General features: G+C 42.1%; 1 protein-coding gene across 3 annotated transcripts in view; it reads left to right on the top strand.

Moving 5' to 3' along the window:
* The window catches only part of LOC122477728 (ferritin light chain-like), a 67,704-nt gene extending 51,562 nt beyond the window's left edge, over positions 1-16,142 (top strand). For 2 of the 3 annotated variants that reach the window (XM_043571056.1, XM_043571058.1), the window contains exons 3-4: positions 14,745-15,116; positions 15,763-16,142. In XM_043571056.1, coding sequence (XP_043426991.1) covers positions 14,745-15,116; positions 15,763-15,785 — 395 coding nt within the window. In that variant the 3' untranslated portion in view covers positions 15,786-16,142. Of the gene's footprint in view, positions 1-14,369; positions 15,117-15,762 lie in introns of those variants that run through there. The other variant, XM_043571057.1, reaches the window with a different exon arrangement.
* Positions 16,143-18,578: the final 2,436 nt, after the last annotated feature.

The following is an 18,578-nucleotide window of genomic DNA, read 5'->3' as shown; positions in this document are numbered from 1 at the left end:
TATCCTACAGGCCCCTGAGGCGATGCTTATTATTTTTTTCAATATTTTTCTCCCTGTTGTTTAGGTTGGATTATTTCTATTAATATACCAATAAATTCACTGTTTCTTCTATTATGTTCATTTTCCTTTTGAGCCCGTCTTGTGAATTTTTTATTTTGGTTATCGTATTTTTCAGTTCAAACCTCCATTTGATATCTCTTTATATATTTTATTTCCCTGCTGAGACTTTCTATATTTCCATTTATTTCAAGGGTGTTCTCCTTTATTTCTTAGAACATGTTAATAATATTGCTTTAAAGTTTTTGTCTGATAATCCCAACATGTCATCTTGGCATTGGTGTGAGTTGAGATTTTTCCTGGTTCCTTGCAATATCAGTAATTTTAGATTTTTTCCTGGATATTTTGGGAGACTCTGCATTATGAGTTTCTGGGTATTGTTTAAATCTTATGGGGAATGTAGATATTTTTAACAGACGATTGGTTTGAGTTCAAGCCAGACATTCCAACCAGCCATCTGTGGGTTGTGTTTCCAACGTCAGTTCAGTTTCAAAGCCTTTGCAGCACTATTCGACTCTATCTCATGTGTGGCCACCCAGTGGCCAGTCTGTGATCTGGGCAGTGTTCTAGCCCATAATTCAGTTCTCAAAATCTTTGTTGTATTGTTTTGGGTCAGATTCATATACACACAACTAAAGACTGAGCTTAGGCACTAATAAACAATTTTATGGGTTGGTTTTCCTAAGTTCTACCCTCTTCAACATTTCCCCATTCCTTTTTCCTCCCTGGGGCTCACCTTCCAGGCTCTAACCCAGGGAAGATGGGCTTTGGGCTACTATGCTGTGCTGTGCATTTCTCACAGTTGTACCTATGTCTAAGACCAAGCAGCAGGAGGGAAGAGAGAGAAAAACAGCAATGGGAATTGGCCACATCCCCTTGGGACACAGGTCTTCTGATCAGTCATAATGGTTCTCCTCCCTCAGAGTTTTGGGCATCTATAGGCCCCCATTGCTGGTGCTGTCTCTACTGTTGCTGCTGCTACTCTAGGATTTCCTCGAGTGCAAGAGAACAGAGAAAAGGTGGCGGGAAGCCTGAGAGATTTCCCCCACTCTCTCTAAACATCAAGAGACCTTCTTCCTCCTTTTCCAGACAAAACTAGTGGGCTTCTCCTGGAGCTCTTTTTGTCCATGCCCTAGTTCCCATTTCTAGGTTTTGGTCTGCCTTGAGTCTAAGCCAGGGATAGCAGAGGAAAAATAAACAAACTCATCACCAGTTTGGTAGTACTTTGGATTCTGGTCTGTTTTCTTTCCCAATCTGCATGCTACTGTGGACTTTTCAGTGTCCTCAACTAGCTGCCTTATGCATTCTTTCCAGGTTTTATAGCTGCATTGAGTGGGATATACAGAGTGTTACCCTGTATATCTTTTACCCCCTTTTACTTAGGTAAAAAGTTACCCCCTTTTACTTAGAACCAGAATCTCCTATTTGTTTCATATATATATATCTGTGTATTTATTCACAGAACCTCTTTTGTTATTTCTATAACTTTTTCCTCTTGGAAAAGCCTCCTCAACTTCTGAATAACAATACTTAAGTAGAGTAACCTAGAAGCAGAGAATGAGACAGGGATTCTCTTGAGGGAGTGTTCTCGGGAGGAACCACCAAGGAAGGACATGAAGGAAGCAGGAATGGCAGAAGAGACTAAGCAAAGAAGTGGATTCAACAGAAGTCTAGCATCACCCTGATTTTATGGAGGATTCAGAGCAAAGATGATATCACAGAGTGGTCTCCCTTGAGGCAAAGGATTTGGTCTTTTGTTCCTTCATATTAGTCAGTCATTTGCTGTGTTGGTAGGTATGTTCCCTCTGAGGCATCTCTGGATGAGGTGGCTCCTATCAGTTTAGAACAATTCTCCAGAGAAGAGTGCAGCTGTGAGCTGTTATCAGCTAACACTTACAGCTGCTAAGTAGCAAATAAATAGAGCCAATCTTGGTTCTGGGTAAGATGGAGTCAGCAACCGAGAATGGGTACACTATACTGGTAAACGGGCTCTGGGTGGGGCAGAAACATCATCATTTTAGTGATTAATTGCACATTTTGATGATAATTGTCACTGAAGGCTTCCATTTCCTTCCAAAACACAGAGAGCCACTAACTAATGGTGGCAGTGCAGGAAACATGCCTAGGCTGAAATCCATCTCTGGGGCGATGGCTCTTAACATTTAGTGTGCATGAGAATCACTTGGAGAGCTTGTTAAAGATTCAGATATCAATACCAAACCAGAGGTTCTTATTCAATTGATCTGTGATGGGAACTGCATTTTAACAAGGACCCCCATGATTCACTTTCAGGTTATGTGAGTGATCATTCAATCCAACCTATTTCGATGATGGCAGACGTCATTCTGTTTTCATTGGTCTCCCCCAATAAATCTGAAGCTCCCATAGGAAGACGTTAAACTGCACTAGTTTCCCTTATAGTGATGTTCACAACCATGATTTTTAAAATACCAGATATTTTTTAAAAGTCTCTATGAGTTCACTGTTCCAGTGATCCAAGTAACTACTTTATGGGGAGCCTGAAATAAGGTTGTTATAAGTGTCTGGGGCACAAAAGCAAAATCTCAGAGCATGAGCCATAGGAACTGTAGAATCCTAGGAGGCAACACAGGCAGCTAGCCCCACCAGCAGTGAATCATAACTTTTAAAAAATAATCTTCAGATAGTCCAGGGGTATCAGAGTCTGACTTACACAAAATGCCCATCTCTGCCAAGTGCCCAGCACCATGAATCAAAGCATATGGCTGGGATGGGCCTGGGAGAATAGCATCTGTTTTTACAGCTGTAATTGTCCATACAGATTGAGGTCAGCATCAATCATATCACCGTTCACTATAAAGGACAGAATATTGATCAGTATCCATGCCTGCCTAATAATACTGGCTACATTTTGGATATCTAGACAGAGCCTTAGATCAAAACGAAACAGTATTTCCAAAGGGACATAATAAAACAAAAACTAACATGAGAAACCAATAGACTATCAAGTATTCTTTTAATTCCCTTGTAAGAATTAGGCTGCACGCTGTGAGAGCAAAGGATTTACTTAGGAAGACCTACTTACTGACATAAAATATCTTCCCACAGAAAATCTTTAAAAAAAAAACCCATTTATACGCTGTCGCATTTTTATACTTCATGAAACTTATCAAACACAGCGCTGCACACTTAAGTAGAGCAGTGATTTATCTATTCTTGAAGATCAAATGGAAGCTATGAGGTTCATCCAGTTGCACTGTGGGAAATCTGGTAGAGGGAAGCATGTTAAGATTTTATAGGCCATTAAAAGTACAGATATTTTAATGATTACTCAGATCAAAATGTCATCTATAGACATAACAAATAAGTGGTTTGGGATTTGTTACTTCCAAAGGGGCTATCATTGAGGCTGACCCTTGCCCAAGGGCATGTTTATAAATATATCAGCTTTACAGAATGGGTAAAACACCTAGTTGTTTATATTCCCTTAATGACTGACTCTTTGTCTGCTTCTGACTTATAGTTAAATGAGCTTGTTGTTTGCTGATAAATCCTCCTAGGACTCAAGAGGTCAAAGTAAAGAACCAGTGTTGTGTGGCAACCCATGATCATCTGTCTCATTTCCTTGAGGAAAGAGCAGCCCTGAGCTGAGGCAATGAACAGTAGGCAAGAAATTGATTAATAGGCATCAGGGAAGATCATTTTTCTGGCTTCATTTATATGCTTCTGTAAGCAGGCAGGCTAGAGTAGACGTGCCTCTGAGAAAAAGTGAAAAACAATGGGGATGGGTTGGGGATTTGGCCAGGGAGATGTAATCCTAGGAGGCCATTTTGTCTCCTGGGTTTAACAGTTTCTGGAAGAATCCAGAGACCATGACAATAGTATGAGTGAATTGACTAGGTCTTGTGTTATAGGCTGGGCTTCCTGGGAAGCTGACTCTGAGATAGAGCACAGGAGGCAGGATGCTTATCAGGGCATGCCCTTGTTATCAGCTCCTGGGAAAAGGAGAAAAAGCAAGCAGGAGTGGGCACAGGGAGAAGCTGAGCTGTGATGCAGGCCCAACAGTAGCCTCGGCTGACCCACAAGTAGCTCTGGAGTTCCAATGGCCCTTTAGAGTTGTCCTCATTTGGGCCAAAATGGTAGGAATTTAGATTCCTGCATTGATTTGTCACTGGATATCGACAGCCTCAGAAGGTCATCAAGGAAACTGCCTTTGAGGCAACCCCTGAAGTGACCGAGAGCTAAGAGTTGTCTGCCATGAGGACTCCTAGCAGCTGTGACAATAAGGAGTTGTTTGAAGAGAGGTCTGGGAAAAATGTGAAAGTGGCTACTACACCTGATCAAATTTGGGCTGTGGCCCATCTGAGTGATTATACTGGGTAGTGGGAACCCCAGAGAACTGTAAGGGTAGCTGTCAAAGGCAAGTTACACCACGTGAATTGTGTTGCCTCTGCCTCAAACAATCATTTTATTCTGGGATCTGACAAGGCAGTACATTAGCAAAGTGTTCTGAACCTGGCCCTAGGTCTGTCTACAGGGGTAAGGCAAGCTATGGTGGAGTCGAGGGAGGAGGTGACAGAGGCTGGGGCTGTCCATGGAGCATTAGAATAGTGAGTGGATATATATGATCCAAGACCTTCAGCAAGGGTCAATATAGGGCATCCAAAATGAAACAAAAGTCCAGTGGGGGTGACACTTGGATGTCCATGCAGTCTGTTGGGATGCAGGGGGAAAATGATAACACTTACCCTTTATTAAGTATTTGTGTGAATCAGGAACCCTGCTGTGCACTTTACACACCTCATTTCTTGGTTACAACTCTGTGTGGTAGGCATTATTATCTCTATTTTTATGGGCAAAGAAACGGATTCAGAGAGGAACTTACTCAAAATTACACAGTTGGTTAAGTGGCAGATTTGGGAGACAGACTTTCTGGGTTCAAATTCTGACTCTTATTACATGTGTGACTTGGGGCAAGTGCTTAACCTCTCTATCTTAACCTCAATATCTTCATCAGTAAAAAGGGAATAGTAATAATACCTACTCTTAGGGCTGTTGTGAGCCTTAAATACATTAATATTAAAGTGTCGAGAGCAATGCCTGACACAGCTTAAGGGCTAGGTAATCGCGGGGCACCTGGGTGGTTCAGTTGGTGAAGCATCTGACTTCCGTTCAGGTCATGATTTCATGATTCTTGAGTTTGAGCCCCACATCGGGTTCTCCACTCTCAGTGCAGAGCCTGCTTGGGATTCTCTGTCTCCTTCTCTCTTCTGCCCCTCCCCTGCTCATGCGCACATACTTTCTCTCTCAAAAATTACTAAATGTTAAAGAGGTATGTAATCGTGTATGAACTAAGGGAGTAAGTCAGCCTAATGCCAAAGCCTATGTTCTTGACTATTATGCTTCCCTGGCAGGAGTCTGCTTCTCAAGATGTGGAGGGAGAGAGCTAGGCAGTGTAAATACTAGGAAGTAACTAAGATATTAGGAGACTAATCATTCATTCGTTGATTAACAAATATTTACTGAGCAAAATAATACAAGTATTTATCCTTTATATATGTGCTAGGCACTTTTTCTAAATAGTAGAGATAAAGAAATGAAAAAAACAGCTAAAGTCCCAGACATCATAGAGCTTATATTCCAGTGGGGAGACGATAAACCAAATAATAGATAAATATCGAAATAACATCAGGTAGAGGAAAGAGTTGTGAAGAAAACAAAAGCACAGTAAAGGCACAGTGCGCTATGGAGGTGGGGCTGTGGAGAAGGGCGGAGTGTGTGCTACTTTGGGAAAAAACGATCAGGAGAAGCCTTTCTGATGAAGTGACATTTGGGCAGAGACCTGAATGAAGTGGGAGGACCCAGGCAATAACCTGGATCACAAGCCCAGGCAGACAAAATAGCAGGGAAAGAAGGATCCTAAGAGCTGTCCCGAGTTGGGATACGTGAGCTGCCCTCAGAAGGAGATGAGATCTTTGGTGAGGCAGTTGTCTTCAACAGAAGCAATCTCCAAAGTGGGCTGACAGCTGAGGGCCGCCCGCCAGCGGTGCACCAGGCAGCTGGGGAGATAAGTGTTTGATTCCTGAAGGGCCATCTGGGTGGTACAAACCGGCTTCCACCGCCTTGTGCGTGCCTCATTTGCTTCTTGTATTTGGCTGACACATAGAGAAACAAATCCTTGCCACCAAAGAATATATGCTAAACATTTTGAAACTTCCGTTAAAGTTCTTGTGCAAAAGTACAAAGGTTGAAGTGGGACTTTGGTTGTACATAGGAAGAAAGACAGTGTAAATATTGGAACAGCGATTCCTGAATAACACAGGGGGAAGGAGCAAAAGTCTGAATCGGAAAGTTCTTTGGAAGGGAGAACTTGGCAGATGGGTGATTTTAAAATGTAATACCATGGATTCTTTTGCAATTTGATAACACATCAGCACTGCCCACATGCTATAGAAACCATGTGCGTGTAGAAGGCCGTCATTAGAGCTGGAAATTGCTTTGTGATTTTGGCAATGGTTTTGCTCTTAGGCCAGGTTCAGATTTCCCTGTTTCTGAATTCTAACCAATGATTGCCATTATGGCGTGTTTGGGAGATGGTTGCTGGAGACTGTAGGGAGAAGACAGAATTCTCTGCCTTTTAAGGAGTCTTAATCACGGTTTTGGCGGCATAGGAGCCTTCAACTTAGTAAACTGAGCAGCCATTTCCATAGCAGAGAAATAAGCTACTGTTTGACCCAGAGAGGCAGCTTTCAGCTGTTGTTTGTTGACCTGAGCCAAGGGAAACAAGATGACAGATTGGACAACCAGCACACCATGCAATTTATGCCCTTCACGGACTGTCAAACATTAATTTAATTTAATTTTAATCATTACCATCTGGTGCTTATATAGAGAGTCAGGCCCAGATAGATATTTCGTTATCTCGAACTGCTGAACAGTGCTGTGTTTTGGCCTGCAGCCCCATGCATACACCCTGAGGAGGGGGCAGAGGGATCATGGGAGGGGAGATTTGCACTGATGCCAAACATACAGCCATTGCCAGTTCCAGAAGCTGTAAATGGGACCTGTTGTTGGTGCTGTTCCCACCATGGGTCAGTGGCCCCTTTTCCTGTCCCATTCACGGGGGCATAAGTGCCGAGTCATGTCTTTGTATTCCTAGACCATTGGCAGAGGGGACTGGCTGGGGATGGTGTCTGAGTGAATTGGGCATACTTGACTCTTGGGCTCAAACCTCTTGAGTAGCCAAAGTGACCAGTAGCCACATTTAACTTGTTAATGATCAGGTAATTATCAAGCATTGACAATGGGGATAAGGACTGGGATCAAATGACCTCTGAGGAATCATCACCCCTGAGAATCTGTGATCCTTTGTGTCAATCAGACTGCCAGGCCCAGCAGGGAATGAGGAGGAAATATAAGGCAGCATCCCTGCCCTATGAGCCAGGTCAGCCTCAGGAGGGAGTTTCCTTTTTTCCCAGTCCCCAGACTGAACCTCGGGTTGTTGGTGATTAGTAGGGGGTAGAAGGAGTACCACTGAAGCCCCAAGGGAATAGGGGAGGGGGCATGAGAGAGAAGCCCTTCATTTTCCTGAATTTTAATTTCTCAGTTGCAAAGTACCTGGGTACCTACCAGGCTGGAGAATGCTATGCATCAGGCTAGCTCTGGCTTCAGGAGACGACACTGAGTCCTGTTCATTGCTCTGTGACCGAGATCATATGACCTACTTGAGACAGGAGAGCAAAATTTTCCTTTTCTTTGAAGATAGAAACAGGTCTTTTTCCCTGATTTTTCTGAAATAAATTTCAGTATATTCTCATCGCCCCCAAATCAGATGATACAGAAACAAAAAAGTAAAAAATTGGTCACACAAAGATACAGACCACTGCTAACATTTTGCTATCTGTCTTTACACACACACACACACACACATATACATATACACACATATTTTTACAAAAATGAGATCATGTTATAGGTAATGAAAAGCACGATCTCTTGCTGGGTGACTCTCTTCTCCAGCCAGATGTCAGCGGGACCAGAAGGAGCATTGAGGGGCTTCAAGCAGGGAAAGGGAGAGTAGTACTGCAAAAGTTGCCACTTCGGATTTCAAGGCTGGATGTTCTTTCCAGCTCAAGCTGGGTCTGTCCAACCCACTTCTTGGCAGCCACGAAGGGCCGACTTGCCAGCCCTTCTGAAATATGATGCCACATCTTATTTGGAATATGAATCTTGTTTCTTTCTATGAAACATTAAAATTTTACTTTTAAAAAGTAACAAAGTACTTTTTATCACTGACGCTAAAGGGCAAGTACAGGTTGGAAGAAACATTTGTAAGAGTTAAAATGGAGCATGATAAGGAAAGAGCAAATCGTTTCCTGCCTTGCTTTCCTGACTACACAGATTCTGTTCTTTATGTTAAAAGAGAACACTATTTCATAAAGAGCCCTTTTTGATCTACATGCATCAAAATTAAAAAGATGTGATCTTCAAGTGTATTTCATCCCAGGTAAACCATGTGGTTGAAGCTGTCTCCTTGGGGGGACTCCACTTGCTTTTGGAGAGTGACCAGAGAGTAGAGGCCCACAGAGCCAGGTGGCATGAGGAGTGGTGGAAGAAGCCAGGCCCGTTTCAGTGGACAAAGAGGGTCTTAGATTAATGGAAAGGTGGCATTAACTTATTTTATATTTTTTTGGAAGCCAGAACCAGAATGAAAGGATCAAACTTATTGTGAGACAGAGAGCTGACACAAGAGATTTGAGAGGATGGAGAAGGAAAAGGAGTGAAGGCAGCTAATATTTATTTAGCACGTACTATGTGTCAGAAGTTGTATTGAATTCCTTGTATTTGGGGCTCCTGGGTGGCCCAGTCATGATCTCACGGGTTCGTGAATTCCAGCCCTACATCGGGCTCTCTGCCCTGACATTTCTCTCTCTCTCTCTCTCTCTCTCTCTCTCTCTCTTTTCCTCTCTCCCATTCTCTCTCTCAAATAATCCTTTAAAAAATTCCTTGTATTCTCTTGTTTAATCTTCACAATAATCTTAAGAGGTAGATAATATTACTGGTGTTTTATAGCTAAAGAGAATAAGACTCAGAGAGGTTAAGTAACTTGCCCAAAGTTACACAGCCATTGAATAGAAGAGTCAGGTTCTGGGGCACCTGGGTGGCTCAGTCGGTTAAGCGTCTGACTTCGGCTCAGGTCATGATCTCACAGTTCGTGGGTTTGAGCCCCACATCAGGCTCTGTGCTGACAGCTCAGAGCCTGGAGCCTGCTTTGGATTCTATGTCTCCCTCTCTCTCCGTTCCTCCCCCACTCATGCCCTGTCTCTCTCTCTCAAAAGTAAATAAACATTAAAAAAAAATGAAAAAAATGGAATAGTCAGGTTCAAGACTCAGGTCTGCTTGGCTCCCAAGTGACTCTCTTGAACATAGAATGGGTATCCCTCATGAGCTACTGTGTTCCTGGTAACCTGGGTGTGTTCAAGCAAAGACTAGATGGTTATTTGTCAGAGATATTTCTAACGAGATGCATGCGTTGGTACAGAGCTGGAACACATGGCTTCTAAGAGTCCTTCCAACCACATGTTCTACTAAGATCTCTCTAAAACATGTCACTCTTGCTTGTCATCTGGGACACCTACTGTGGTCATGATTAGAATTATGTTTTTGGCTAAAGCATTATCCTCAGAAAAAGCAACTGAAGATATATTCCCATGAGTGTTTTCTTGGACGACCAACCCCAGCATACATCATTGGTCCCCTGTCCATACTCACTCAGCACTCACCATTCCCATACATGTCCATGGGCTCTTGCTCCATGTCCATGGGCTCTTGCCACAAGCTCACAAACTCTCTACCTGAGAGGGCATTCTTTTGGTTCTCAAAGAGTAGTCTGGAAGTACAAGAAAGTTAATATCCTCAGTCCTCAGCTAATAACAGATAAGATATGAAGATAAATATTCCAGCGTCTTTGTTCTTGTTCAGGATAACCCCAAAGCATGCCTCATATAGTCCCCCAGAGTTCCCCAGTAGGATTGAGTGCTAGCTGCCTACAGGAGTAACCTGTTGTTTAACACAGCCATTATTGGTTTTCTTCCTTTTCCTTGTCTCATTTACCTTAATGCCTGCTGAGGTTTTCAGGGATCACCTCTTAAATGAACTCATTGTACTCAGATTCTTATCTCAGGTTCTGCTTTTAGGGTAACCCAAACTAAGACCAACATTATTTACCCATTAGCACGGAGTTTCTCATCCTCGGCACTACTGATATTTTGGGCTGCATAATTTCTTGCAGGTTGCTGTAGAATGTTTGGGGCATTGTAGAAAGTTTCATAGCATCACAAAAGCCTGCACCCACTAGATGCCAGTAGTTCCTTCCCCCTAATTATGACAACCAAAAATGTCTCCAGACATTGCCAAATGTCTTCTGGGGAACAAAATCAGCCCTGGCTGAGAACCACTGCTTGTTTGAGGTACCCACAGGAAGTACAGGGAGGGTAGGTTTTGCAAGGTAGACCTGTTGGGCTAGGCTGTGGACAAGCTTCTCAGTGTGCTTCAGGGTTTAGTGGGGGTTACAGGTGGAATGAGGAGGAGACTGTGTGCGTGCGCGCGTGTGTGCATGCGCGTGTTGTGGGAGAGAAAAATTAGAAACTCTTCGTTTTATAACTGTGCCTGGTGTCAAGCTGTCCCTTGTCTAAAGTACATGAACAGCTTAGAACTAAATTGTACCCCTTACAGTTCCTTTTAGAAAAATGACAAGCAACAGAGACCATTTTGCTGTTTTTTAACATCAGTTTTCATGTGAGTTCAGTTTGGATGACAAGTTCTTAAGCAGCCATTTCACAGCCTGTCAGTTTCTGCGTTGTTAGGGATGTTTTCACTTTTAAGTACTTCTGTGCAGCTATTAAACAAATCAATATGCGGTTCCAATATAGGGAGTGCTGTCAATTACAGTAGAGGACCTGATAAAAGATGCAAACAGTTTCTTAGCTGGAGCTTTGGGTCTATTTCGGCCTTGAATATGTGAAAATGAGACACCTGAAGAGAGTTACAGATTTTCAGCGATGCCAGAAGAGATTTCAGATGTAGACTCTAAAACCCCTATATTCCCTGTAAATAGAAGTAGCAAAGAGGTATACATACAGTATAAAGTCTTTATTTTATCCATTGAATTCATGGTAAAAATGTACAAATTGGGGTTTCTCATTTCCACTGTACTCCGGTACCTTCCAAGGTCAAGTAGAGAAGCAGGCTGGTGATGGATACTGTACATGCCCTGCCCAAATACTATCGGATCCCTTTTGGCAGTTTGGTGTGCTCAGCACCCAGTTCTGGTGTGCTTTTTCTGCTAATGACTGGCACCTGTGACCTTTGGCTGTCCCTTGAGATACTGGAGTTGTTTCACCTGTATAAAGACCATGGGAATTTATATTTCTCTGGGGATCCCCGTAGCCAATGGACAGGACTATGAAAATCCAGTTGCCTTGCCCCATGTTGAAATAAACACTAAGTGTAATTTACACTCCAAAGCTAATAAGCCTTGAGATTATTAGGAAGCTCAGACTTTTCCTGAAATTGCAACCTTGCTTCTTGGCCTCCTTTCTTTCTCTGTGCTGCTTTCTGCACTCTCTTTTGGTCTCCCCTGGGAGCACTTTCCCAATAAATCACTTGCACAGGAATCCTCATTTCAAGGTCTGTTTCTGAGGAATCTGACTCAAGACATAAGCATTCCACAAAGTCTACATTGGAATGAGAGAGGAGATGAATTTATTATTCACACGGGATGTTCCATAATCTTACCTCTCCTATAAAGTAGATGTTCATTAGATGTTTCTTGCTACAGTGGATGATGATCTTGGGCTGGAGAAATGAGAAAATGAAGAGACTTCTGCTGCCTAGGCATTGCTCCCCTTCCCTCCACAGCTGAGAGAGCCACAAGGGACCTCAAGAGGTGTTGCTAAATCTCACTTAGGCATGGGAAGTAAGAAAAGCTGGTTTTATTCGTGTTTTAAATGAATTGGCTCTTTGGCACCCAAGCCTGTGCCTCTGTGCTTTCATACTTAAAAGGACATTGCCACTGAGAAGAGTGATTCAGCCAAACAGGTCTGCAGCGAGGACGCTTGGATCAAAAACCTATTGGGATATGAATCTGATACTTACCAGGGTTTGAGAGGATCCCCAAAATTTTACTGCAAAATTCATTAATGATACAGCACTATTTTAAGTGCTTTCTACTTGTTTGGCAATGTTTTCTCATGTATTATATAATTTAATCCTTGTGGTATACTTGTGAGATATTAACAGTCCTATTTTATAGGCAAGAAAGCAAGCTAAGGCTCAAAGAGCTTATGCTACCTGCCTAAGGTCATACTCATAGTAAGTGGCAAAGCTGGGATTTGAGCACACGTTGACTTGCTTCTGACAATTATGTGCTTGACCACCTATCACAGCACAGTTCCAACACTGACTGTCTTCTCTCTAACATGATGAGGGAAATATTTGTCAAATTGTGCACAAGGCAGAAAATGATCTCATCTGAGAAGGTTTATGTAGACATTTTTCTTTTCCAAGAATAACAAATAAATGTATAGGAAATTGAAATATATTAAATGAGCCTGACATGTTATAATACAGATAATATGTTATATGCTGAAGTTTTCTCTAAGCCCAGCATTTTTTATTACAAGGTCAATATGATGACTAAGGGTTAATGCACAGGGTAAAAAATGAACATTTTCTTTGCAATCATTTGGAGGGTATTCCATCTTGTATAATTTCTTTCCTATTTGGGTATATGTGAGGATTGTTCTTGGGTTTGAATTTTTGTTTTTCCCCTCCCTCCTAACCTCCAGCCTCCTCTTTTTGCTCTAGAACTAAGACTAGAAAGGCTGCACAACTACTTCCGTTTTATCCCGTTCCCCCCAGGGTTGAAAAATGTGCTATTCCTGAATTCTAACAGTTTTTGCAAATTCCAAATGCAGTATGAGAATACTTTTGGGCACAACCTTCCATGAAAAAAATTTACAATTTACAGGATATATGCCCATATTTTGGCTTCAGCAGTGAACGGAGACTGCAGATCTCTTTTTGAAATTTTAACATGTCAGTTTCCAGCAACATAGAAAATAAAAGTTGAAAGTAGCTGCAAAAGACTGGGTGGCTCAGTTGGACTGGGTTGGACGGTTGGGCATCCGACTTCGGCTCAGGCCATGATCTCACCATTTGTGAGTTTGAGCCCCGTGTCGGGCTCTGTGCTGACAGCTCAGAGCCTGGAGCCTGCTTCAGATTCTGTGTCTCCCTGTTTCTCTGCCTCTGTGTGTGTGTGTGTGTCTCAAAAATAAACATTTAAAAATATTTTAAAAAAAGAAAGTAGCTGCAAGAGAATGAATTTTTATTTTCATTTAGAAGTAGGTCCAAGGTTGAGTGCAAACTTTCCTCTCTGGGTTCAAATATTGTTTATCCTGAATAGCATATGCCTTCCTGTTTGACAGAAAACACATTAAAGTGTTCTAATTGTGAAACAGCCCCAGGCAAGTGGTATTTAGGAAAATAAAATGCTAAACATGAAATCACAAACCTGGAAGAGACCCTATGAGGTCATCTAGTTCTACCCTCATCTTCCAACCGAGAATAGCTAACTCATCCTGTATGGATTATTTTCTATTGTGGTAGGATTTATAAGTCTACACTTTCATCTTTACTTCCCTTTCACATGACATGTTTAAGTTAATGGTGGAATATCTGGGTAATCACAAGAAGCCACCAGTACCTAACAAAACACCTGGCACATAAACGGTATCCAGTAGATCTTTTATTAGAAGGAATAAATGCATCAACACATGAAAAAATGAAGCCTGACTAGTAGAAAATTTATAATGGGATTCTTACTGGTATGATTAATTAATAAAGTGGAAATGAATTATGTCCAAATTCAATGTCTTAGAAGCTCATCCATTTCTCATTCGATAGTGTAGATTTTGACCTTCTTAATAATAATAAGGTGACCATGTAATGTATATTCCAAACAAGGACCCTTTTGAGTGTGAACGGGGATACTATTTTATTTATTTATTAGGGGAAACTATTAATAATTGCACCAGGACAACAAGACTGCTCTGGACAAACTGGAACTAATAGTCACCCTGTAAACGAGGCTTTAGGAGCAGGAAACGATAAATTCCTATAGACTCTATAAAATAAGAAACAAGGGAGTTTTAAGTCACAAATGAAGACTGGAGGCATTTCACTATCGATACTTAACATTCTTAACCTTGAACATTCTTACCTCATCTTGTAAGTAAGAACGGGGCACAATGAGAGGTAAAAACTCCTTTCTAATAATTAGGAAAGAAAGAATTAAACTCTTATCAAAAACTAGACTTAGAGTTCACCCTGCAGCCCTCTAGAACTGTCTATCGGATTGAACAGACTGGGTAGCCCCAGCCCTTCCCTACCTCCTCCTATCCCTGCCAACCTCTCACCTCTAGGCCCTCCCCTTCAGTTACAACTTCCGGCGGAATCCTCTTTGCTCTCCCGTGCTTCCAAGACCCACAAGCACCATATTTTACGCTTCGCTCCTCACGGCTCACCAACCATGAGCACCCAGATCCAGCAGAATTATTCCGCCCAGATAGAGGCTGCACTCCAGCGCCTGGTGAACCTGCATCTGCAGGCCTCCTACACCTACCTCTCTCTTCGCTTCTATTTTGAAGGAGGCAACGATGTAGCTCCGAAGGGCATGGGCCGCTTCTTCCAAGAGTTAGCTGAGGAGAAGCATGAGGGCGCCCACCGTCTCTTTAAGATGCGAAACCAGTGGAGCGGCTGCCCCTTCCTTCAGGACTGGCAAGAGCTGTCCCAAGATGGGTGGCGTGGCAGCGTGGACGCCATGGAAGCCGCCATGGCCTTGGAGAAGAACCTGAACCAGGCCCTTTTGGATCTGCATGCCCTGGGTGCCGCCAACGGAGATCCCGGTCTCTGTGACCTCCTCAAAAGCCACTTCCTAGAGGAGGAGATGAAAGTCATCAAGAAGATGGGCGACCACCTCACCAACCTCCGCAGGCTGGCTGGCCCTCAGGCCGGGCTGGGTGAGTATCTCTTCAAAAAGCTCACCCCGCAGCACAACTTGGAGCCTCCCGTGCAGTGCCCAGCAGCCTTTGAGGAACCCGTCTGCATTTACCCAGCATCAAGATGTCTGCTCAAGCTTCTTTCTTCAGCCAGAACGCAAATTTTTAACCATGCTGACAAGCTTGCCTATGCTGTGAGATCAAATGGAAACAAAAAAGGTTCTTTTTGCAGGAGTGGGAGGTGGGGAGGAAAGCTAGGCTGTGGGGAAAAATATGAAGAATAGGAGAAAGGTAGCGTGATTAATCCTCTAGGTTTTCTAGAAATTGTACCTAGCTTTTGTGAATTGCTTGTGTACATTGAGGATCTGATACACGATGGTTTCTCTGTTAAGAAAAATGAACTTACCTATTCATAAAATGCATACAAATTTAGAGGTTTTAGAATTTCTCTGAAACCATTATTGGTACTGGATTAGATCCCGTTGTTCTAAAATTTACCTTTGGTTTTGCCTAGCAGAGGGGAGATAGGAGTACCTTGTGCTCACCCCCAACCCTCAAACTCATGATAAAATGGCTTTCCCGGTTTTCAAGTTGCTGTGATGCCATCTGTTATGTTGAAGGTAATAAGAAAAGCCCTGTGAAATTTATCTTTTATGTTTTCAATTAGGTTGCTACCGAGAATACTGGTGATGACATCATACACTGACCATCTCTATGAAGCCTCTCAAGAGAAATTTCTTTCTGGTCTCAGTATTGCGAATATCAGTTCTTTGCCTGGGTAATTGATTTGTTTTTATTTTGTGGACACTTCAAATGATTAAGTTTCCTTTTCTGACTGCCTGTGAGAAAGCTTAGAGCCAAATCCATGGTCCACCCGGTGTCAATGAGTAGGATTGTATAAGCATTTCTACAGAAGCTTCATTTCTGCCTCTTCTGTCACTAATTTCTTGGTATATTTTATGGTTTCTTTTAAGCCACCTTAAACCATTTCTAGAACAAGGTTGTGTGTAAATAGATAAATAAACTTTAAAAATGCTGATTGAAAAACTGGCTGTGCAGTTCATGTAACAGAAAAAAGAAGATAACTTTAAGGAAGTACTAATAGAGCCAAAGTGGCTCTACACTATTAGAATGGAGATGGGTCAGATGGAGGTTAAATTCCAGAAGCCAAAGGAAGGAGAAGCAGTAAAATGTAGCATTCTTTTAAAAATACATTGGATTTTTCTGGTGGGTTCCTTTCTACTAAATCTATAGTCCGACAGATAGCAATCTAATAATTGTGTATTATTTTCCATGCACTTTGAAAAACTGGAGTTATAACTTGTTCTCAAGCCACAGAAGTGAAAAAAAGTCAATTCTCTTTCTACAGCAACTTTCCTTCCTGGAGCAGGAAGACCAAAGTCATACTATCATTGCTTTTATCGTCCAGGGGTCAGAGGCATAGGAAGAACATTTTACAGAGATTGGGACAAGTGTTTTTCTCAGTTAAAGAGAAAACCATATCTTCCTGTTTTCATGCAAAGTCTTTTGATAATAAAAAGGAATGTACTGGAAAAGTTATTCCTGGAGAAAGGAATTCTGCCCATTTGCTGGTAGTCGCCAGTAAGAGATGGAAGGAAGCAGTTAACAATTTTCAGATTTGGATTAAAACTCAGATCTCTGTACTTAAAATATATACTTTCAATCAAAATTATTTTCTAATTGGCACTCAAACACATAAATCAAAATGAGAAAAAAAAGGGGTGCCTGGGTGACTTAGTCGGTTGAGTGTCCAACTCAACTGATTTCAGGTCATGATCTCACCGTTTGTGAGTTTAAGCCCTACATCGGGCTCTGCGCTGACAATGTGGACCCCACTTGGGATTCTCTCTCCCTCTCTCTGCCCCTCCTCTGCTCGTGTTCTCTCTCTCAAAATAAATGTTTTTAAAATTTTTTTAAATGAATGAGAAAAAAATCACCTAATATTGTGAGATCAATTGAAAGACTATAATTTTTTTTTTAATTTTTTTTTCAACGTTTTTTATTTTATTTTTGGGACAGAGAGAGACAGAGCATGAACGGGGGAGGGGCAGAGAGAGAGGGAGACACAGAATCGGAAACAGGCTCCAGGCTCCGAGCCATCAGCCCAGAGCCCGACGCGGGGCTCGAACTTACGGACCGTGAGATCGTGACCTGGCTGAAGTCGGACACTTAACCGACTGCGCCACCCAGGCGCCCTGAAAGACTATAATTTAAGGTAGATTGTTTGGGAAGAAAGATGCAAGCATATATTTCCAAATAATGACATTATATTTGTCATTATTTATTAGTGTCTTTTAACGTCAATAATGGGGCTGTACAAGAAAGCTTTATTAAAGTCTCCCAAATAGGCTGAAATGTTCCTTGGGCATCACATAATTCTTGAAAAACAGCAACTTGTGGGGCAAACAAATCATTCAAAGACATATGGACAACATATTAGTTTGGCTTTTTTTTTTTTTTTTACTGTTTTATTGAGGTAAAATTGACAACTAAAATTATAATATATTTAAAGTGTACAACATGGTAATTTGATATACATTTACATTGTGAAATTATTACCACAGTGAAATTAATGAATACATTCAGCACATCACAGTTACCTTTTTGTGATAAAACTTAAGATATACACTCTTAACATATTTTAAGTATACAACACAGTATCGTTAACTATTGTCACCATATATTAGACCCTCAGATATTATTCATCTTATAACTGGAAGTTTTTACTCTTAGCTTGGCTTTTAAAAATGACTTAAGGTTCTTAGCAAATTTGCGGGGAAGTGGGGAGTTGATGACATTAAAGCTCTAGAGATTATTTTGGACTCAGGTCCCACAGTGATTTCCTTTATGGCTAACCACTGTGTGTGTGTGTGTGTGTGTGTGTGTGTGTGTGTGTGTGTGTTTGTGTGTGTGCGTGCGCGTGCATGCACTCTTTCACAGAGAGTTATAGTAAATAATTCCTATAGGCTGTGAGTAAATTCCTTATACCAGGGGTGCCTGGGTGGCTCAGTCGGTTACGTGTCCAACTCTAGATCTCGGCTTAGGTCATGATCTCACAGTTCTGTGAGTTTGAGCCCTGAGTCAGGCTCTGCACTGATGGTGTAAAGCCTGCTTGGGATTCTGTCTTACCTTCTCTCTGCCCCTCCCTGACTTGTACTCCATCTCTCTCTCAAAATAAATAAATAAACTTAAAAAAATTCCTTATACTAGCCTTCAAGGCTCTCCTTGGTCTACCATGTCTAATCTATCTTTTAAATGGAATTTTCTAGGGGCGCCTGGGTGGCGCAGTCTGTTAAGCGTCTGACTTCAGCCAGGTCACGATCTCGCGGTCCGTGGGTTCGAGCCCCACGTCGGGCTCTGGGCTGATGGCTCAGAGCCTGGAGCCTGTTTCCGATTCTGTGTCTCCCTCTCTCTCTGCCCCTCCCCCGTTCATGCTCTGTCTCTCTCTGTCCCAAAAATAAA

The sequence above is a fragment of the Prionailurus bengalensis genome, chromosome X, assembly GCF_016509475.1.
Source record: "Prionailurus bengalensis isolate Pbe53 chromosome X, Fcat_Pben_1.1_paternal_pri, whole genome shotgun sequence".
Classification (NCBI taxonomy): Eukaryota; Metazoa; Chordata; class Mammalia; order Carnivora; family Felidae; genus Prionailurus; species Prionailurus bengalensis.
The sequence above is the reverse complement of the archived record's forward strand: the minus strand, read 5'-3'. Positions and strand labels throughout refer to the sequence as shown.